At 43.7% G+C, this 22,469-nt stretch overlaps 1 protein-coding gene across 1 annotated transcript; it reads left to right on the top strand.

The window, feature by feature from the left end:
• Window positions 1-9: 9 nt before the first annotated feature.
• GMCL1 (germ cell-less 1, spermatogenesis associated) lies at window positions 10-17,484 on the top strand. The gene is made up of 14 exons (XM_035119937.3): window positions 10-239; window positions 1,695-1,818; window positions 3,345-3,441; window positions 4,118-4,215; window positions 5,624-5,736; window positions 6,436-6,501; window positions 6,626-6,710; window positions 8,116-8,206; window positions 8,781-8,921; window positions 9,887-9,956; window positions 14,133-14,208; window positions 14,562-14,707; window positions 15,586-15,673; window positions 15,887-17,484. Exons 1-14 carry the CDS (start codon window positions 10-12, stop codon window positions 16,013-16,015), a joined length of 1,554 nt encoding a protein of 517 aa, XP_034975828.2. The 3' UTR covers window positions 16,016-17,484.
• Window positions 17,485-22,469: the final 4,985 nt, after the last annotated feature.

Raw genomic sequence — 22,469 nt, 5'->3', positions numbered from 1 at the left:
CGAGCGGCCATGGGCTTGCTGAGCAGCAGGGCGTGGCGGGGCCGGCCGGCGGAGGCCCCCGCTACCCCGTGCGGCGAAGGTCCGGCGGGGGCTGTGGCGGCGGGGGCGGGCGGCGGGGGCCGAGGGGGGGCTGCCGTCGCCGCCAAGAGGAAGCGGGGTGACCTGGGCGCGTACCCGAGCGACACGGACAGCGACGACGAGAGCGAGCGCGAGGAGCGGCTGCTCAACACCCCGAGGAGGTACTTCATCTCAGGGCAGCGGCGCGTTAACCTGCGGAACTCGCTGCCTCAGGATGCCGCCCTGCGGGGACTGAGCAGGTTCCTGGAGGACCCGCCTGAGGCCTCCAGCGTCCGAGGCAGCCAGCCTCCATGGGGCAGGTGCTGCGGAGCAAGCGGGGGCCTCTGGCTCGCCGCTGCGGGGAACCGCGCTGGGCTGCAGGTGGGTCATCAGCCTCCTGCAGCCCCCTCCGGGAAACCGAGGCAGCTGCAGGAGGTTGGACTAGAATGATCCTCGGGACTTTGTCAACTCCTACCATTCTATGATCGGCCCATCTTGCTCAGTGCTTTCCACAGGGCCAGTGGTTCTCAAACATTTGGGGGCCGCCACCACCATAAACTCGTCCCCGTCCCCCATTATTCAGAGTAGCGGTTTGCACGCCTCACTGAGAAAGATGATAACGCCACAAAATTTAAAACACTAACAACTGATTGCAGATTAATTTAAAACTGTTTAGTTTAATTAATTAGGCCTTTCTCAAAGTTGGGTCCCAAGGTTGAAATACAACTCCCATCACACCTCACTACCAGGACTGGTGATGAGGGATGATGGGATTTGTATTCCAACAACATCTGGGGAGCCAAGATTGAGAGAGGATGAATTAATTCAACCAAATGTGACCCAGTGGCATCAACTTGTCAAAATCTGTTAGTCATTTACCCGCCATGCCGCTTAGTGCCTGCCACTAGCAATTTCTCTGCCCCCTCTGGGAACCACTGGCCTACAGTGACTGGGAGGAGCTTTCCAAGGTTTCAGACAGGGAGTCTCTCACAAGCTGTACCTGGAGATCCCAGCAGGGATTGGACCCAGGCCCTTCTTCAGGCAAAGCAGATGCTTTCCTATTGAGCTACTGGCCTTCCCATTTTGCAAATTCAAGCACTATTATAGCAGAAGCAGAAGTTCCAGCAGAACGTGCACATGCCTGGCAATATCTTAAAAGTAGGTAAATGACATACATTCCTGAAGCCTTAGGTTAGTCTGTGTTTTAAAGCTAAACTAGATATGATCATCAGCAGCAGGATGGAGCTGATAATGCAAAAAATTTACGGTATGTCCCTTATGAGAGCCTCCAGGCAGGTAAAGGATCAGTGAATGGCATTGCCAGAGCCAGGATATGCTCTGCAGTATCCACTTTTTAAAGGCTTTTTTAGAAGGCTCATGATTGCTTTTAGAATTACTCATGATTGCTTCAGCTCATTAAGAAGCATGATGTTGGGATAACTGTGGGCTTCCTTAAACAAAATGTAACTTGAAACCAACCTTGTAACCATTGACTTCGGTAAAAACCTTGGGAAATGGATCAAATTGGTTCAATGGGATGCTTGCAAGGAAGGTTCATCTGTCCAACAAGCTTTCAAAAGGTTATGTTTAGTGTTATGTGCTGGAATTCAATACTTGTTTTTTTTCCCTTAATCCAGGAAAAAATTGAAAAGCACTTCCAAGTATATATATCAGACTTTATTTCTAAAAGGTGAAAACAGTGATATTAAGATTTGTGCTCTGGGAGAAGAATGGAACTTGCACAAGATATACTTATGTCAGGTAAGAATAAAACAATTTTCCCAGGCAGATCTTGGGCTCCAATTCTAAATACAAACAAACAAACAAATATCCTTTATTAGGCATATCAAACCACACATTATCACATAAAATTTATATACAGATTATATAAAATACAAACTCAGTTGAGCAAGGCTTATCCCAGTCAGTTCCTTAACTCCAGGAAGAGTATAGATATATATAAATACTACAACCGAACACTGCCACATCACCTACCAATTAAGGAGCACTAACTCTCTTTGTAATGGCCCACCCTTTCTGCATGGACAGCACTCAAAAATTCAGCTACGGCTGTAGTAATTTGATCATCCCTTTACCTTTACTAGGGAGCAAGTCCCACTGAACTGTGGGACTTGTTTCTGAGTAAACATGCAGAGGATAGTGCTGTTAGACACTCTCTCTTTATCCCTTGCCTGCCACTATGTCCAGAATTCTTAAGAGCAGCAGTGAGGTGTACATTAATGGCGAACAAAGCATACTTTAGGTTACTTGAATAAATTAACCATAACATATTGATTGTTTCCCTTGGAAAAAATAAGATTGTCAAAGGGAATATACTACTGTACAAATAGACTTTATTCTTTTGATCTCTCAGGTAAACTTCTGTGAGTGATAGCATCTCATAATGGGGTCACCTCCTGCTGTGATGGAAAGTTCTAGTAGAGCAGTAATTTTCACTTCCTTGGATGGAAAACTAGCTATTTCTAGTTTTATATGAATTGCATTTTAATGAAAAGGTATACTTACATGGTGTGTGTACAGTATGTGTGTGTTAATTTACCTACACCTAACTTAGTATGCATATAGCAATGAATGTATGTCTGTAGCATGAGACCACCCTTGTACATCTATTTGTACGTCTTGCATGTGGTTCCTTTTCCAGTACCCTTCTAAATTGCTGCCCATGGGAGGTTTTGTTCAAATTTCAGGCAGTATTCAATATTCTTGTAATTTCTTCTGCCTCCTCTGTTTGGATAAAAAGATTCATAATCTTGGTTAAGAAGGCAAGCAAGTGTTGGGCCTACATATACCTCCCCTTGTGTGTTGTCTAAACCTGGTTAAAACCAGTGTCCCATTACTCCTGAAACAGGAAATTGTGACTTAATGGTGATGTACTAACCAGGAATGAAAACCTTGTTTGATCCTGATTTCTGTTCCTGAATCCGTTTCAGAGATAATGGGAAACCATAGCTTTCTTTAACTAGAATCAAACACTAGAGTAGGCACTACTACATGGTCTGAACACTCGTTTCTAGTGTCATAAACGAGGGCAAATAAAGTTGAGGGTGTTCAAACTGATACTTTAGAGATCAACCATGCTTGGTATAAAGGCTAATAAAGAGTTTGCTTGAAATTTATTAGGAATGGAAGAGATCTGTCATAATGCCTCATGATATGGACGTACAGCACACTTTCTTTGTACCATATTAATTTGCTTATTGTATATTTTAATTGCATATATTCTTAAATTTTAAGCATTTGAATTAAATTCAGGGTCTTTTTTGTAGTCTGGCTATTTTTCGAGTATGTTCAGCGGTTCTTGGAGGGAATCGGAAATGGATACAATAGAATTGGAAATTCCTGATCAGAATATTGATGTAGAAGGTAAGCAAAGGATGATGTTCCTTTTTTTACAGAAGACATGAGTACTTCTCAAGTCAGCTAAGATGTTTTTTTAATTATCAAAAGAAGTTGTATATTAAAACATTATTTGGATCACATTTAGAGTTGGAAATCTGGGGAATGTGTTGGGAGAACATTGTAGAGAACTCATTAGAAAATGGGTTTCTCCATTTGGGAGCAGTGTTAAAGAAAGTAGGCAGGCACCTTGGGACTTCTTTAAAACTTTTTATGTTGTCAATGTAAAAAACACAAGATGAACAGTCGCATTCCCACCAGAATTTTAGTTACAAAGGGGTAGAGCATTTGAAAATAACAGATTTTATTTGTTTCTGTTTCTGTTTCTGTTGAGTGGTTTGGCTTCTCAACAGCTTCTCCCTGCTGCTTAATACTTCTTGATGTGTTTGACTGCTTTTCCTACACAGGACTTGCTCCTCCAGGTTTCTCAGTTGCTAGTTTTGTAGTTTGTTTTCCTTTCTTAAGTGTTGTTGATGTGTTTGAAGTTCTTAGGGGGTTTCTGGACATTAACATTTTAAACATCACTTTGAACACTTATGTTGAATGGAAAGGAATTAATTAACTAAAACCACTAATAATTTAACTGGGTGTAATATACCCATCCTCTACATTTGACTGCTTTAATGGGATGCTTGTTTCCCAGCCTTACAGGTAGCATTTGGGTCACTTTATCGAGATGAAGTGTTAATAAATCCCAGCAGAGTCATTGCACTCCTAGCAGCAGCCAGCATGCTGCAGTTGGTAAGTAGAAATGGCTACCTTTATTTGGCACCCTTCCCCCTTCAGTTTATAAGCTATGGGGCATTTGTAAAATATTTTACTTGGCAAAAGACATGAATTCACCTGGGCCCCAGAGTCATCATCTGATGCCCTTTTCTGTGAGCCCCCTCCACAGGTGGTCTAGAGGCTGGCAACATGAGAAGGGACCTTTTCAGTGGTGGTTCTATGCTTGTGGAATTCTCTCCCCAGGAAGGCATGCTAGCACCTTCTGTATATGTTTTTAGACACCTGGGTAAAACCTTTTCTTTTTACCTGGGCTGGTGGCCTTTAATTTTGAGGGTTTTCTGAGATCTGTGGCCCTTTTAGTGGGGCAGGATCTGTAAGGCCTGTCTTTAATTTGTATAGATGTGTTTTTAGGCCTTTGTTGATTGTGTATGTTATAACAGATTTGTGTTCACACTATTTTTGTAAGTTGCTTCATTAGTCATTTTCCTGACAAAAGGGATCCAAATATAAATGATGATAATATGTAAGAAAACTCATTTCTTAATGCAAAGCTGAACATTTTATGAATGCCCTGTAACTTTTCATTTTAACAATCTCCACCTTCTGCTGCTTCTCTGTATTATATATGCAATACATGTGCTCTAAGGTTGTATGTTCAATCCTTCTAAGGCAGGCATTGGCAACTTCCGGCCCATGGGCCGGATGCGGCCCATGGAGGCCGTTTATCCGGCCCATGAGTCACCCGGTCACTGAGCCCCCTGCTCGGCAACTCCCCGCACTGTGCTAAACCGGCGGAGCAGGGACTCGCTGAGTGGTGCCGGAAATCGTTTCTGCGCATGTCCAGGCATGCGCACAAGCAATTTCTGGTGCCGCGCTGCCCATGCCCAGAAGCTAGAAAATGCTTTTGCGCAATTGCAGAACGGGTCCGGCCCACGGACCAGCGTCAGTGGCAATGATCCGGCCCACGGCCGGAAAACGTTACCGACGCCTGCTCTAAGGCAGCAGTGGGGAACCTGGGGCCCTTCAGTTGGTGTTGGACTCCCAGCTTTCCTTCAGCCCCAGCCAGCATGGCCAAGGTCTAGGGATTTGAGAATAGTGGTCCAACAGCACCTGGAGGGCTGCAAGTTTCCTGCTCCTGCTCCAAGGGCTCTCACGTAGGAAAGCTAGAAAAGTGTCTTTTTGGACTGCTGTTAGCAGTTCACGCGCACAATAACTAGTTTGACTTGGCATAAATACTTATGTTCCAAAATGGGGGCAACTGAACGATGATTAAACTGGAGGTATATATAGGTTTCCTCCAGGCTTTTAGGTATTATCAATACTTTATCTATTGAGTTCACCTTCTTCCTAGGCTATTCTGGGGAATAGATTACACATACTATTTAGGCATTGGAGATTTTTTTCTGTCATTGTGTATTTTCAGGATGGCTTAATACAGCAATGTGGTGAGACAATGAAGGAAACAATTAATGCAAAAACTGTGTGCAGCTATTATAATTCTGCAGGAACATATGGATTAGATTCCCTGAAAAAAAAGCAAGTATCTTCTTTGCATTGAAATGAGCTTTATCTAATGAGATGGCATTTCTAAAAGTAGTGTGATTCCCCTTGGAATCGCTGTGGGAAGCAGCTAATGTGGCTCCTCCATGGGCATTCTTTCATCTTCCTGTTTGTACATGTTCTTTGGGATATGCATGTTCCTATAGAAAATAAGGGATTCGTTTTAGGTAAGTAAAAGTAGGCTTGACATTCTGAAGACATTTCTGCCCTATACAGTGCAGTTGGGACTTCTGCGTATTGTGGGCTGTGGTATCCGGGCATCAGAAAATTGGAAGGATGACACAGGCTCAGAGTGATACTTTATATCAGGCTTCCTCAAACTCGGCCCTCCAGATGTTTTGAGACTACAATTCCCATCATCCCTGACCACTGGTCCTGCTAGCCTAGGGATCATGGGAGTTGTAGGCCAAAAACATCTAGAGGGCCAAGTTTGAGGAAGCCTGCTTTATATTGTTGGATGCAATGGGAATGTAAAATCCATGGTGAGAGTGAAGGGAATTATAGCAGGGTGGACGGGCATTGCATGTGGGGACTTCATGGGATATGGTGATATTTGGTAATACAGAGCAAATATCTACTCTGCAAGCTGTTTAAAATGTTCTTCCTAGATGTTTAATTGTTTGGGGAAATCATCTTTCTGTGCACTCGGATAAGACTGATATATGTTAAATCTAGGTGCCTTGAATGGCTCTTAAACAACCTGATGACACACCAGTGTGTAGAACTCATCAAAGAACTCAGGTATTGAGATTTCAGCTATCTTGGATTAACTGAGATATTGAGAGATGTTTAGCCTAAAATTACACAAATTTAAATGAATCTGTTCATTACCTTGACATTTCATGTGCCATGTCTTCTGTTCCAGTATAAACCTCATGAAACAGCTGATCAGTTCCTCTAACCTGTTTGTCATGCAAGTGGAGATGGATGTGTACACTGCTCTTAAAAAGGTAGTAACCAAGTCCCCGATAGTCCTGTGTGTGTGAAACAGGTGCCCTGATGGTGGATTCGCACCAAACCAGGCTTAATCCACAATTACCGTACTCTGGTCCAGGTGCTGCTGTGTCATAAAACATGCTTATTTCCAGTACAGGCTGCCCCTGTTTAGGAGGCGGTTAGTTTCAAAGGCACCGTGTGCATCAGTGAAATCATGTATACAGTGGTACCTTGGTTCTCAAACTTAATCCGTTCCGGAATTCCATTCCAAAACCAAAACGTTCCAAAACCAACGCACACTTTCCCATAGACAGTAATGCAAAACAGATTAATCTGTTCCAGACTTTTAAAAACAACCACTAAAACAGCAATTTAACATGAATTGATCCATAAAATGAAAGCAGTAATCAATGTACTGTACTATAAACGCGGGTGGCACTGTGGTCTAAACCACTGAGCCTTGGGCTTGCTGATCAGAAGGTCAGCGGTTCGAATCCCCGCTACAGGGTGAGCACCCGTTGTTCGGTCCCAGCTCCTGCCAACTTAGCAGTTCGAAAGCACATTGAAGTGCAAGTAGAAGGTAAATAACGTTTCCGTGTCCTGCTCTGGCTCGCCAGAAGCGGCTTAGTCATGCTGGCCACATGACCTGGAAGCTGTCTGCGGACAAACGCCAGTCTCTCGGCCAGTAAAGCAAGATGAACGCCGCAACCCCAGAGTCGTCCATGACTGGACTTAACGGTCAGGGTTCCCTTTACCATAAGCTTTACTATAAAATAAAAATTTAAATTATTTTTTCTTGCCTGCACTGATGATAGTCACTGTTTGGATGGGGGACTTTTATCCATTTCCGCAGTCACACAATCAATCAGTAGCTGAACTAGGTTCCACACAGTCACAAAAACAAATTAACAAAAAAAGCCACAAAAACGCAAATAGCAAAAACAAAAGCATCAAACTTAATCCATTCCGGAAGTCCATTTGACTGCCGAAATGTTCGAAAACCAAGGCACAGCTTCTGATTGGTGCACCCTGGAAATAATAGCCAACAGCTGCATCGGACATTCAGCTTCTGAAAAACATTCGAAAACTGGATTACTTACTTCCGGGTTTTCAGCATTTGGGAACCAAGGTGTTTGAGAACCAAGGTACCAATTTAAACCCATTGAAAAAGCCTGCAAACCCCCCATTCTGCCTCTGCCCTGCCCCTCTTCCACTCTTTTAATGACGTTTCAGAGATGTCATTATGATGTTTCTGGGTTACTTCAAGGTTTGGCACAATGCGCGTAAACATCGTCACACTTGTATTGAATGCGCGTAAATGGGGCTGCTTGTAAAAGGGGTGTGTGTGTGTGTTTTCACACTGAATGAAAAATGTTCCAATGGAAAATTTTAAACTTACACCAGTTTATTTTTATCCAGTGGATGTTCCTTCAACTGGTGCCTTCTTGGAATGGATCTCTAAAGCACCTTTTAAATGAAGCGGATGTTTGGTTTTCCAAGCGTAAAAAAGGTATTTGTGCAGCTCTAGAGTTTGTGAGTGACTGTGCGGTTTGAAAATATCAAATCTTCTCTTTGTGCAAGATTTTGTACCTTTGTACCTTGACGCTGATAATATGCAATTGGCCTATTTAATGTGGGCTGGAAAGCATTTATCCTTTACTTAGCTTCATAATCCATAGTTCTATGTGTGATCCTGAGCACTTACAAAAAGCAGGATCTAGTTGTATTAAAACAGACAAAATTAAAGTAAGTGAATGAAAATAAAATTGTTCCAATTTAAAGGAAAATCTGATATTTTTCAGCTTTGCCTGCAGAATGCATTTCCTACTTTTTGTTGCTGTAGAATTGACCATAAATAGTTTGGGTGGAATCCACAGAAGTCATTGTTAACAGAATGACTTCTGTGAGTGCAACAGCACTTCTCTTGATGTGTGTTCCCACAGCCCCCGAAATTGGCTACAGAGGGTTGAGTGATTCCCCCCCCCAAGAGCAGATTTGGGAGGAGGGGCAGGGCCAGTTCAACTGTGCAAGCATAACAAAAAAGTATTTGAACTCATAATGGCTTGCTTATTATCACATTGCAGATTTTGGGGATGGCATCTCATTCTTGGAATCAGAACCAGGAAGTGCATTTTTGGCAGTGTTCAGACACTTACGGCTGCAGTACATAGTCAGTGATCTGGCATCAGCAAGAATTGTTGAGCGAGATGGTCTGATACCTGCAGGTAAGATTGGAGCAGCTCTCTCTTTCCCCCTTGGCCGCAGACAAGGTGGGTTCAGGACTGAATATATGGGCATGCTGAGGGGGTTCAGATCCAATTTACTAATGTGAAAGTGGTTGTGGATCAAGTGGGGTTTGGGTGCAAATGATTCCTACAGCTTAATGCAGGATTGCAGGATCTCTAATGGGAGGATTAGGAATACCATTCCCCTGCCCCCTCAAAATGCAGGGACTGGTGAAAACGCTTCCATAGCTATAGTGCTGTCCTGGGATCAGGTTCCATATGTGGTGTATGTCATAAGTGAAAGGCTTATTTGGTTGCAGTATGTTCTAGGCTTGTGTTTTCTGCATGTCTTGGGAATGCCGCCATACGATTGTCATCATAGAGTTTATTCTAGTTTAGTAAACAAGAATGTTTTGGCACTCTCTGGAAGTTGTTGGGAGGAACTGGGGTTTTGTGTCAGCATGACAAAGTGGAAGGTTTTCCAGAAAAATGCTGAACTAAACTGAGTGAGATTTAATGGTAGAAAGGAAAGCTGAATGGGCATGAGAATGAGGTGAACTGGCAAATGTTGAGATGAGAGGAAATTAGTGATTCGGAACTGAGGCCTGTTTAAGTTGGACTGAATTGGCAAAAAGGATGGATGAATTAAATACACTGAGCACCAAATTTTATAGAAACCATTCCAGGTAAGATCTTAGCTGAAACTGAATTACCTAGGTGCAAATTAATGACTGACCATTTTTCATTTTAACCATAGGTGTGTGTGCATGTCCTTTCAAACATGAGAATGCACCCCCCTTTTTTTCTTTACTTCCATCACACTAGCTGAATGGTTTGGTGCAGGGTGGTGGGGTCCTATAGTTAGCAACGTGCATAGATTTGTCTAAGTTATAAGACCATTTAAAGTGCTGCTTAACTTATATTCCCCATCTGTAAAAGACCCACTTTGATTTTTTTTTTTTTAGAATGGCTGTCCTCTGTTTATAAACAGCAGTGGTTTGCCATGCTCAGAGCAGAACAAGACAATGACATTGGGTATGTATAGCACACCCCTTTCCCTATAAGTTTGTTAGTGCACTCTTCTCTGGTACAGGCATCTCAGAATGTGGCTCTCATAATGAAAGGGGAAAAACAAAGTGTGGCTAATTTAACATTTTAAATTTAAGAGTTCCAGTCTTTTCGGGGTGGCTATCTGCAGCAGCCCAGAAATTTTGGCTTTCAGTGTTCAACAGATGCTTGGCGTTTCCATCATTCCCAGAGTCATCTGATCATGCCTATGGCAGTGTTGGAAAAGAGAGAAGTGTCTGCTTTTTTCATTCTCCAAAGCCTGGTGCAAAGGATGAAAGGACCCTGCCCCTCTCCCTAAGGCGTCTGTATATCCTAGAGATTTAGGGAACAAGCTTGGTATTGGTTTCCAGTAGCCCAGGGCCTTTTCAGCATTGCTTGCACTGTGTCTTCCCTCTGCAAAGCCAGAACAGCGAAAATGCAATGCTTCTGCAATTTGCAGCGTACCTGGGAGAAATTTTGTTGCTATTTGCACCTTAATGAGTGGATTTCTGGAGGCCTGATTCTGTGACTCTTATTTTTAGTGCAGTTGAGCTTTATCTAATGAAATTAATACATTAAGTTGGCTTTTACATTATGATATGTATAAATGCCTTTTCACACACTTTGCTGAAGATGTTACATAACTGGTTGTGATGTTAGGAGTTGGTTGTGCTTTTACGTTGTAGAGAGCAGCTTTCATAGTACAAATGTATGGTAAACTTCATGAGCATCAAATGTTTGGCCACTCAAGTTGATCCTGTAATCAAAGTTTTCTTTGGGAAATAACTTTAATTTCTCTCTGTCCTTAAATCTTGATGCTTATGAATTTGAAACTTGCCCTTCACATATATAGCTTTGTTTTTCTTTTATTTAAAAAACAATTCCCAAACCTTCCCCATAAAGAATTGCACTGATTCACATTATTTGTGAATGAGGCAGTACAGTGGTACCTCGGGTTGCGGACCTGATCCGTTCTGGGGTGCCATTCGCACCCTGAAAAGTCTGCAACCCAAGCAGCACTTTCGCGCATGCGCGAAAGCGCGCTTCTGCCCATGCGCGTGTGGCGAAACCCAGAAGTAAACACTTCCGGGGCTGCCGTGTGCATATCATGAAAAAATGCAATCCGCAGCGGACGCAACATGAGGTATGACTGTACAGTATACAGATTCCAAAATCAAATGCCCTTTGCAGTCCAGTCCTCTGTGCACATTCACCCAGAAGTTAGTCTGAGTCCTAATGGTGTTTACACTCTAACTGCTCTGGGTTAACCAATGGCCTGAACATGTAGAAGGCAGCTTCAGTCTATTACAAAGATACTCAGTACTGATGCACAGTGTATTAAAAACATTAATCATTAAACTGAATTATTTCAGTTTGAGAGCAGCAGGATAAAGTTTTCTAAATACATGGTCAGAGAAGATAATATCCAGAATTCCAACTTTTCAGTAGTAACTTCTGCAATATGTCATTTACAGTTTTAAGTTATTTGCTTTCTACCTATGAAAGGTTTCCTGCCTAAGCTTTTATGCTGCCCAAGATGTGTGTGTGTGTGTATGTATGTATACAGTAATACCTCAGGTTACGAACGCGATCCGTTCCGGATTGCAGTTCGTAACCCGGACGCGATGGGCGCCGCCATTTTGCGCATGCGCAGATCGCGCGATCGTGCACGCGCCACTTCTGCGCACGTGGCGAAAACACTTCCGGGTTTGCGCAGTTCGTAACCCGAACTGTTCACAAACTGAGGTGGTCGTAACCCGAGGTACGACTGTACATTTGTTTTATAGATTTTAGACTGTGGTTGCTGTTGGGCTTGTGTGTTCCTCCTGTTCCTCCTCACACAGCCAAAAGGACTTCTGCCAAGTGTAATTTAACTTTTAAAAGAGTCTCAGCTTAGCAGTATGTACAAACCAGGTTCCTGGTGTAAAGCAAAGTTTAATTTAATCAGCCAGTTCTGTAACCTATTGTTTGAAGTTGGTTTATTATGAAACTTATCAGACAAGGATGGAGGGAATGCACAAGTAGGACGTGTATATGTGTGGTTTGTGCGAATAATGTGTGTGTGTGTGTGTGTGTGTATGTGTTGCTTTCACTTCACTCACTGGCATGCAGTGCCCAGAAGGGAACCCAACCATCACCTGGAATGTGTTGTATTCAGTGCTAGTCATGCTTATAGTAGGCCCATTGAAATGAATAGGTGTGCCTAACTTGGGTCCATTTAATTTCATTGGGTCTGCTCCGAGTAGTGATTAATTGGATACAACCCTCCACAGTCACTTAGACTCACTGTTAAGACCGTGTTCATGGAAGACAATCTTACTCAGCTACGAGGGATCGTCAAAGAAGAACAAGCCTCTATGCTAAGACTTCCGAAAAGCTTTTGAAGAGTCCTTCTCCAAAGACTGAATAAATTTAGTAGGCATGGGATAAAAGGGAGGGGGACCTTTTATGGATCAATGACTTGTTACAGAGCAGGAACCAGAGGTTAGGAGTAACGGGAGGGAAGTACACTATGGGATCCCTCAAAGAAGGGAAGGTATTTTGAGCTATTAGCCCCCACCCCATCTGCTTAACTCTGGAGTTCTTTGTCGTTCAACCTCCAGTGGTAAGGATGGAATTGTGACTCCTCAAAGTGCATGATAGGCAGAGTAGCTGTACGGGTTCTGATAACACAGGTGTTGGTCATCTGTCCTTCCTACTTTATTGGCCTTGACTGGCAGTTCTTCTGTTTGTATCAAGCACCATTTCACCAATGTTCCCCATTGCCAAGTTCCTGCTTGTGAAATTGTGGTTCTGCAGATTCGGGGTTAGTGATGTAGCTCCATGTCTCCCCTTGTTGTGATGGTTCTCACTCCTGTTCTTAACTGATCTTGACACACTCAAATTTTTAGTTTTGTTGTAATGGTTGCATAACTCGCAATTTTAATGGTAAGGCTCATTGTTGAGTCCAAATAGGTAGGATATAATATTGTAAAATATGTAAATGTGAGAAGTGTGTTTGTTTCTTGGGGTGTTTCTGCTCCTGGTGTGTGTGCTGTACTCATCTACTCGCTTTGTTAGACTCCCCTCCACTGGAACTAGGCCAGCCTGGAGGGTCATAATCATTCTGCATTGGTTAGCAAGAGTGTTTTTACTTAGTCTTACACTTGTGTAATGTTATACAAATGAAAGGGTCGAAAGTGAGTACTGAGCAAGATCAGGCTAGGCTGAAAACCTTCCTACCACAACATCACTGCCACCCAATTAGTTTTCTCCCTTGTGCTGGCAGTATCCTGCAAGAAGCTGATCTACCTGCATAATCTTTGGCCTCTGCCAGCACAAGAAAGCTCAGTAGCAGTCTTATCATGGTCTATTGTATATAACCCAAAGAATGGATCAGACTGATAATAATTTAATAATCATTTTATTATTTATATGCCACCCATCTGACTCGGTTGCCTCAGCCACTTTGGGTGGCTCCCAACAAAATATTAAAAACATAATAAAACATCAACCATTAAAAAGTAAGACAGCGCGCAGGCAGGTGGGGTCTCAACCGGTATACCAGATGGAACAAGACAGCCACCTGGATGCAGAATTAACATGCACTTTCATGGACAGCTGAGTTCAAAATGACCCCAGGCTCCACACCTGTCCTTCAGGGGAACAGTTACCCCATTCAGGACCAGGGAGCCCCCCACCTGCTTGCCCCCGGTACCCCAGAAATAGTACTTCTGTCTTGTCAGGGTTCAGCCTCAATCCATTTACCACCATCCATCATCACCTCCAGTCACACCAAATGTTCACCACTTTCATTGATTCCACTTTAAATGAGAGGTAGAGCTGGGTACCATCCGCATACTGGTGAACACTAGGCCCAAACCCCCTGATCATCTCTCCCAGCAGCTTCATATAGATGTTAAAAAGCACAGGGGGGAAGGACAAAGCCTTGAGGTACCCCACAGGTGACTGCCCAGGGGTCCGAACACTCATTCCCCACAACTGCTTTGAAGGATTAGCAAGGAATTTTGATGCTATCAGAAGGGAGAACCTCCTGAAATGTTTTCAACACCTTTGCAGTTTGTCTTGGATGTTTGTTTATGTACCCGATTTAACAGGCTACATTTCTTGCTCTTTCATCTGAAAAAATGACATTTTATAAAAGACTCTTTTGTATGTCCAAAGGCCTCAAGAAATTAATAAGGACGAGCTGGAAGCAAATAGCATGCGGTGTGGCAGGAAGCTTGCAAAGGATGGCGACGTAAGCACAAGTGTTTTTCCATGCCCTTTCAAAGTGGGTAATTCATTAACAATTTTTGTGAGTGGTTTGCTGAAAATTGGGTTATAATGCAAATCGTGTTTTTATAAACTAATTCTTATGGGTCTTAAGTACCTTAATTGACATCTAGATATACAGGTGGTATGCCAACATGCCATTGCTATTGATAACAACCACCTTAGAGGTTTTTTAGCAATAAACCTATTGATAGAATATTACAGTTTTCCTGTACTGAGATCAAAATAGATCTGTGGCAAACTATTCAGGTGTAAAACTAAAGCATATGTTTAGTATGTAACTATATGTGGGGCAATGACCTCCTTTATTTCTTCAAGTATTGTTGGCGATGGACAGGTTTCAACTTTGGCTTTGATCTGCTGGTGACTTACACCAACCGCTACATCATCTTCAAGCGCAACACTTTGAATCAGCCGTGTAGTGGCTCAGTCAGCTTGCAGCCCCGGAGGAACATTGCTTTCAGGTGAGTGCACTGTGGTTCTGCCTGCTTATCTCCACCCTGGGCTCTGTTTCAGGGTCACACTATACTGTGTTGCTGCAGTGAGGGGGTACTTTTTCAATGACGCCACTGAGAAATAGTCTGGCTGTAGAGGACAGTGTTGCATGTCCTAGCTGTTGGCAGGAGTTTAGGGAATCAACTTTTGAGAAATTGCTCTTTAGTGTGATTTATTGGAGTCCCTTTGCTGCTGCTCCTTGACTATAGGGTTAGCCTCTCTCCATCCCAAAATATGGGTGCTAGGGAAGGGAGGGGGGGAATATATCCATTTAGCTTCCTTTGGTAGTGTGTATCCAAGCTGTCCCCACCCCACAGTTTTTTCAGAGAAAAGGCAGGAGGGATCAAGCGTGCAAAGAAAGATGGAGGAAGAGCAATGGATTAAGGCACTCTTTCTCCCCTCTGCCCAAATTCCTCCTGGGTTCCGGTTTGTATATAGCTATTGGGGAATTTGCTAGGTGGTTTGTAGATACAATATTACGGCCCTTGCCAAGTCATACAGACCGTTCCTGTCCATGGAAGCCTGTGTTTAGGGGCAAAATTTATACCAACGTAATAACACTGGCACAATGTTTACCATTGTAAGGGTTGCCAGTGTCTGCTGGCAGCTTTATAGATTCTGTTCTCCTCCCTCCCTCCCTCATACCACCCTATATACTGGAAGAGGCTATATAGCTTCTGTCAACTGTAATGCTGAGTAAAAGATTCCGGTTGGCATTTTTTTCTCTACCTGCCATTCCTAAGGCCCCACCCCCACAAAAAAAACCCCATACAAACAGTTCTTTTGATTCCCCCTCTCTCCCAAATCGGTTTCAGCTTGCTTAGTGTAACTTTTTATCTGCCCTTAGGTTGCGCCTGGCTTCTTTTGATAGCAGTGGGAAGCTTATTTGTAGCAGAACAGCAGGATATCAGATATTAACCCTTGAAAAAGATCAGGTATGTGTTTTCATCACCTTGAGCTCATTTCAGATGCTCCTGCAAGGAAGCACCGGCTCGTCTTCCCTTGAAAAGTGTTTCCAGGGAGCAGCAGCAGGAATAAGAGCAGAGAATGGGACAGAATGAGTTCTAGGTTTTCCTGCATGCAGTCTGAATTATAAGGGGGAAATCTTGTTTCCTTTGTTGCCAAAAATACGGTTTGTTTTTTTTCAGGAACAGGTAGTGATGAATTTGGACAGCCGACTGCTGGTTTTCCCTCTGTATATTTGCTGCAATTTCCTCTATACGTCCCCAGAGAAAAAGACAGAGACTGATGGACAGCTGGATAACCTAGAAAGCTGAGAGATACCTTTGGATCTTGTTCTCATGACTTTTTTTATTTCAAGTGCCCTTGATGCACAGAGAGAAAAGTAATAAAATGGCCTTACACACTGTAGCAGAAGAAATGCAGCTTCCACCCCTTATGTGTACATTCCTATGCATATCTGAAAGGTTTCCAGCATAATGTTGGCATTTTTCCGGTGGCTTTTAAAAGAGCCAAAGGGAAAGCTACGCTTGAGAATCATTACCAGTTTCTTGCCAGTTACAGACAAGATGGAAATGCAGCTAACTAAACTGGACATGTTCCTTAAATGTGAATAGCACATCTGTAAAATCCAAGATGGTTACATGTAGGATAACATGTAGGGTAACGCCTCTAGGTTTTGTTCTTCAGGCTGAACCTGCAAATGTTAAGGGTCAGTTATAGCCCTGATAAAACTCCACTGCCTTCAGTGGTTGTGCACCAGGGCTCACCTTTACCCCTTTATTTGTGTTTTTTTAAAATAAAAAAAATTCATTTAGCATTTGGGACTTGTAAATATTTCCTAATGAGGAGTATAATATATATTTACATGTATATCCTATTTTGTTTTCAAGATTATATTTTTTAAACATTGGATGTATTTTTAAAATTCATTTTTTGGATTACATAGAAGTAGAGGTGGGTCTGGTACATGGGTCTCATTGTACTAAAGTCCAGGCACAGGTCTCTCTGCAGACTGTCATGCCAGTATTGGGGAGATGCTTTCTTGCATGGTTAAACACAAGACTATCTCCCAATGCTGAGGACTGGACACGTCTCCGCTTGTGGGGTAGCAAACTCCAGACCCAAAGGCTCCTGCCTTTAAGAACTGTAAATAGTATTGAATAGCTGCATTGGGCAGGCCGGGGTTTCTTTGTTCTTTGAAGAGCCATTTTTATGAAACTCTGAACCTTATGCAGCTCTTAAAGGGTGCAGGAGGCTTCTTGGGATAGATTGCCTTCCAGCTCACTTGGGAAGGCTGTAGGGGTTGGAGCAGAAACTGGTGTGCCATAGTTAAAATGCATATGTATTCAAAGTGCTTGGCTTATGGAGAACTCTGCATGGCATACCTTACCACAGGTTTACACTAGCATTCTGTTAGAGCTAATGGGGTACCATGTACAGATTTTTTTTAAAGTGATTTCAGTTTCTTTACTCAAATATTGGGAGTTTACATCCTATTTATGCTCAGGAACTTGAGTGTGTTGGAACCTTTTTTTATAGCTACATTGCAGAATCCAAATTAGGAACTGAGGTCAAAGCATTCATGTTTTGAGTTAGTGTTTACCTTTTTTTTAAGTGATCTATTAAAGGTGAGATGTAAGTGGATTTAGTCTGTACATATTGGAGGGTAGGGGTTGCTGTGGAATTTATGCCTTTCAATTTTTGTCTGTAGCCAAATTTTTGTCATATGCCCTTTGTATGCTATAATATATTAGCAAATTGTGAATAAACCATTCACAGTTTAGATTGCCTGGTACTGGTTTCTCTCTAGGGGTCTGCGTTGGGGGTCCGAAAAATAAGGATCAGAATGCCTTGTAAACATGATTTTTAACTATGTGCTGCATGAAGAAGCATTTCCTTTGGGTTGTTCTCAGTCTTCCAAGATTCAGCTTCAACCCCACCGAGTCCTGGTACGATAAGAGAAGGAGGAAAAAGGTCTTCCTATCTGCTTTCACCACACCATGCTTAATTAAAAAGCCCCAGCTATTGCTTCCCTCTGGCCCTTCCCTGGCTGGCTGTCAGCCTCTAGTTTTTTGGACAGTTGCTGCTTTGGGAGAACAAAACCTTGATGACTGCCCCAGAGCTGTGGAATATTACCCAGAGAGGCTTTGTGTTGAACTTCCTCCCTTCCAGCATTAGGAAGGTGGTCTGAGGAACAAATTCCCATGTCCAGGATGGTGAATCCAGAGACAGTCAATGAGATAAGGTGGTCTGGGTTCTGCATTCAAAGGGTTGCCATGATTATGGAGCTCTCAGTGGTGCTGAATGACTGCATGTGGTGTGGTTTGTTCAGGAATCCGCACGCCTCAAGAATGCATTGCCACGGTGCTGAAGTTTTAAGGCTGCCCAATCCAATGCTCTCTGCTTCAGAGTTCGACTCAGTTACCACCACGGAGCAGAAGTTCCTTTCATACTGGAGACTCCTCAGTCCAGCCTGCCTTAATCAGAATCAGTTTGTGGTCAGAATCACACAAGAAATACGTGGTTTTCATTTGGTCATCACCAGCAGGTATCTTAACAAATTCAGAATAAACTTTGCCCTCAGTCCAGAATACAAAGAGCCGTACTGTATAGTGAATAATGATAAAGACCTCCTGCTTGAGCACTGCATATACAAAGGCACTGTTCTGCAGGTATTTTGCTGTAACGTCCCTCTAAATATTGAGAAGGCGTAGTCTGGAAATGCAAAGTCAGAGAAGTTTTTCTATTTGAACTAAATGTTAAATCTCATAGATAATTCTCCATTCCATGTGTTAATTTAAGAAAACATGATTATGGAGAGAACATTGCCTGTAGATCTTGTTTGGGAATAGATATTCCCCCAGCTTAATCTTCATGGATCTTCAAATCTGACCTAGGGTCTACTTATTAAGAACCTGGGGGATTATAGCAAAAATTCACATTTGCTGTTCACAATTTGCTACACAAGTAGTCTTTTTCCTTGCCACCAAGAAATACAATACTGAGCTAGTTGAGGTGAAGACACTTCCTGTGTCCCTTCCAACATCATCTTCCACCCCTCTCCTGCCATTTGCTCCTCAGTGATGCTGAGAGGTGGAAACTGCACTTCCCAATAGGCTTTGGGGGGGAAACCAAGTGTTTTTAATGTGCTTTAAATGTATGGTCTGGATGTGACCCTAGTCTTGGTCTCACCACAGCCTTGTGCTTGCTGCTAGTGAGGTAACGGCTGCTGGATGCCATTTGGTGACCCAGAGATGTAAACATGCAGGAAGAGTCAGAAAACAAAGTGTTAGAATTTGAGATGGAAATGAGTTGATCTCTCCCAGCATTTGCAAAGCCAGAGAGGAAAGGCTTTTAATGGGAATGAGTCTTGAGCAGATTTGGTCTTGTTTGTTTAATTTTATTAAAGATTTTCTTGGTTTACAAAAGTATGGGCATTGTCTCTTTTTCAGGTTGTGGAGCGTGTACAGAATGAGGTTCGGGAAGAAGAAGCAGCGGGAGAGGGGTGGTAGTAATACTTTGTGTATATGTGGGGGTTTTTATGTCAGTGTCCTTTGGGTAGATTCTCTTTCTATTCCTTTATTAGAGGTTTTCAACCTTTTTGGATCCATGGCTCCCTTAACCAACTGCCTTCTTTCTGCAGCATCCCTATGGGACCCGCCCCTTGCCTGCGGAGCTGGCAGCCCCTCACCCTTTTTTGAACACCCTCCCTTGGGGAGTGTTCCCTCAGCCTCCTCTCCCCTTTCCATGAGAGGTTGCTGCCACCCTTCATCTCTGAGCTGTGCCCCCTTCCCCAAAGAGAGGTGCGTCCTCACACTGCCCCACAGGGGCCTGGGAAGCACCCCCTGGGAAGCACCCCCAGAGGCAACATTCACCTGGGGAGCTTGTCGCCAGGGCTGCTGTAACAAAACAGCTGTGCAAATCTTTGGGAGGCAGAGACACAGAGGAGGGAGGGAAGGAAAGAGGGACAGAGGCCAGTGTTGCCCATGGCACCCCTGACATTCATGGCACCCCAGGGTGCCACAGCACACTGGTTGAAAACCACTGCTTTATTATATTTCCTTGCTAATGAGAGAGGCTGGGGGACAGGGTAGGGTTGGTTGTCTTTAGTTGGCTGCAGTGAGATTTATTTGCGTGTGTGAGGGGGGTCCTGGGCAGATTCATGAATCCGGAATGATTTTATCTGCAGGCTAAGCAACAGGCTTATCAGCTGGCTCACAGTGAACCATCAAATGATTCTGAACATGAAATTCATTTCAAAAAGTTGTCAGTTTTTCTCTGCTTGCAGCTATGCTAAGGAAAACATTTGCTGGAGGTGGCACTTAATGGGATTCTCCCAGGGATGAATTTTGCCTCCCCTATTTGATGCAGTTAACTTCTGCAATTTCTGCTTTTTAGAAATGCCTGGAGCAATTCCGTTAGCTATTCTTATGGGAAGCTCCTCAGAGATGCTGAAACAACAAAGAGGTTTGTGGCACCGGCTTTCACAGATGGTAGTCCGGTGCATCTGATGAAGGTTTGGGGATTGTGGAGAGAGGGCAGAGTGGAAGCACAACGCACTGGGGCTTTCAGTCCTCGGGGTGGCAGTTCAGCTTTCGGTGCTAAGAGTCAGAGAAGAACAACCATATATCAGTGTATATGTCCCAGGGGCCAGGTTCACAGCAAGGTTGAGCAGCCTGATACATTAAAAAAAAAAATAACACCCACCCACCCAAGAAGTGCATTGATTGTTCCACCCTTTTCTCAACCTCCATAACAGGCTTCTTCAACCTCGGCCCTCCAGATGTTTTTGGCCTACAACTCCCATGATCCATAGCTAGCAGGATGCTTTGTAGTCTCAAAGTATCTGGAGGGCTGAGGTTGAGGAAGCCTGCTCCATAAGAACCAGAGACATAGGAGGGCCGGAGGAATAGCCAGAGGTGGTCAGGAACTTAGCCCTGGGGAGGGAGGGAGGCTTCCCTTTTACCACCAAATGTCTCCTCCTTCACTTTCCTTCCGGGGGGTGGGGGCGTGGACACTGCCAAGTTCCTTGAAGGGAGAGAAGCCTAAAGTTTGTGTGCACAACTCAATACATGTTTCTCCCATCGATCAATTACATGCTCCTCATTATCAATTACAGGTGGCCTTGGTGAGTCGCTGGGTCGCATTTTCAGCATCGGGATCAGAACTGGTGACAGAAAGAATCCATTTCAATATGCTTTAAATAATTGCAGTGTCCCTGGAACTCACTTTTTAAACTCGAAGGAAGCAAACATCAAAAAGAAAACGTGCATATCATGGCAAAACTCTGCTTTATTTTGTGGACTTCAACACTACAGTGGTACCTCGGGTTAAGAACTTAACTCGTTCCAGAGGTCCGTTCTTAACCTGAAACGGTTCTTAACCTGAGGCGTGCTTTCGCTAATAGGGTCCCTTGCTGCTGTCATGCCGCTGGCGCACGATTTCTCTTCTTATCCTGGGACAAAGTTATTAAACTGGAGCAACCACTTCCTGGTTAGCGGAGTTTGTAAGCTGACGCGTCTGTAACCCGAGGTACCACTGTACTCTGTTTTTGATTATTTTTATGAATGAAAACCACTCTTGTTTCTTTTGCTTCCAGCTTTGACTGTAGCAGGCAATGTTCATATGCTACATTAACAGGAATACACATGGCAGCCAGAAGGGGGCAGCCTAATCCCATAGTTTGCTCTGCTACGAGTTTTCTAAGATAGAGAGGGAACTTTAGACAGTATCTTACTTGTGAGCTACAGACAGGCATTGCTGCATGTAGGTAACTGGACACTCCAGATTTAATAGACTTGATGGGGAAGGAAGCTTATTTCAATGGTAAGGTGTCTTCATTTCAACTTGTGGCAATAAGACAGCTCTGCTGTATTTGGGGGCCCTTCTGTGCTTTCTGCTGAGGGGCCCCCGACGGCTGTCACAGGAAGCTCTCAAGTTGTGCAAAACTGTGGCCTTTGAAAGCTCAGCAGGCCATTTAAAATTATTTTCTTTTATTATTCGTCCCGCTGGCATTTCCTAAAGCAAAGACCTAAAATGAATATTTGCAAAGATTCACCCAAGTTTCAAAGCTCACCAGCGCCTCCAATTCCTCCATTCCGGTAGCAAGTGTAACATTTCCATTTAAAAGATTGAATCCACATTTTGAATGTGAATGTTTGCCTCAGAATTTCTGCACCCTCTTAAGTACTTTTAATAGAACCTAAAAAGATCCTTGCTTGATTCCAGGCCCATCCAGGAAGGATTCCATTCATACACAAGAAATCTCTGAAGAGCTCGCAAGCAGGACAGGACAGTGGCGGAGCTTCATGCTCCGGCACTGGGGGGCGGAGAGCAGGCAGGGGCAAGGTGCACTGCTTGTGGGGGCTAGGCGCCCAGGGGGGGCAGCCACGATAGCACCCCACTGGGATTGCACTGCTGGGGGCGAGGTGCTCCCCCCCACACTCTTCCTCCACCTGTGGGACAGGAGTGCCCCAGCCCCTCTCTTGCTCCTGATCTGGCATTCAGAGGCCTTCTATCTGCAGAGCAGGTGAGAGGAGATTGGCTCTCAATCCTCACAGCAATCATATTGTTACAAGCCACCTCTATCTCCGAGCGGGGTGAGACTTCAGGGGTTCCTGGTACTTATCCAGGTTGTGTTTCCTTCAGAAATCAGGCACGGTGGAAACTGCAGTGTCTTTATGAAGTATGGTTTATTTACACATATTTACAACTGTGTCTAGATGGAGAGACACTGTGTCTAGATGGAGACCCAAGCGGGTCTGGCTT

This window comes from Zootoca vivipara, chromosome 6 (assembly GCF_965207765.1).
Source record: "Zootoca vivipara chromosome 6, rZooViv2.hap1.1, whole genome shotgun sequence".
Lineage (NCBI taxonomy): Eukaryota > Metazoa > Chordata > Lepidosauria > Squamata > Lacertidae > Zootoca > Zootoca vivipara.
The sequence above is the reverse complement of the archived record's forward strand: the minus strand, read 5'-3'. Positions and strand labels throughout refer to the sequence as shown.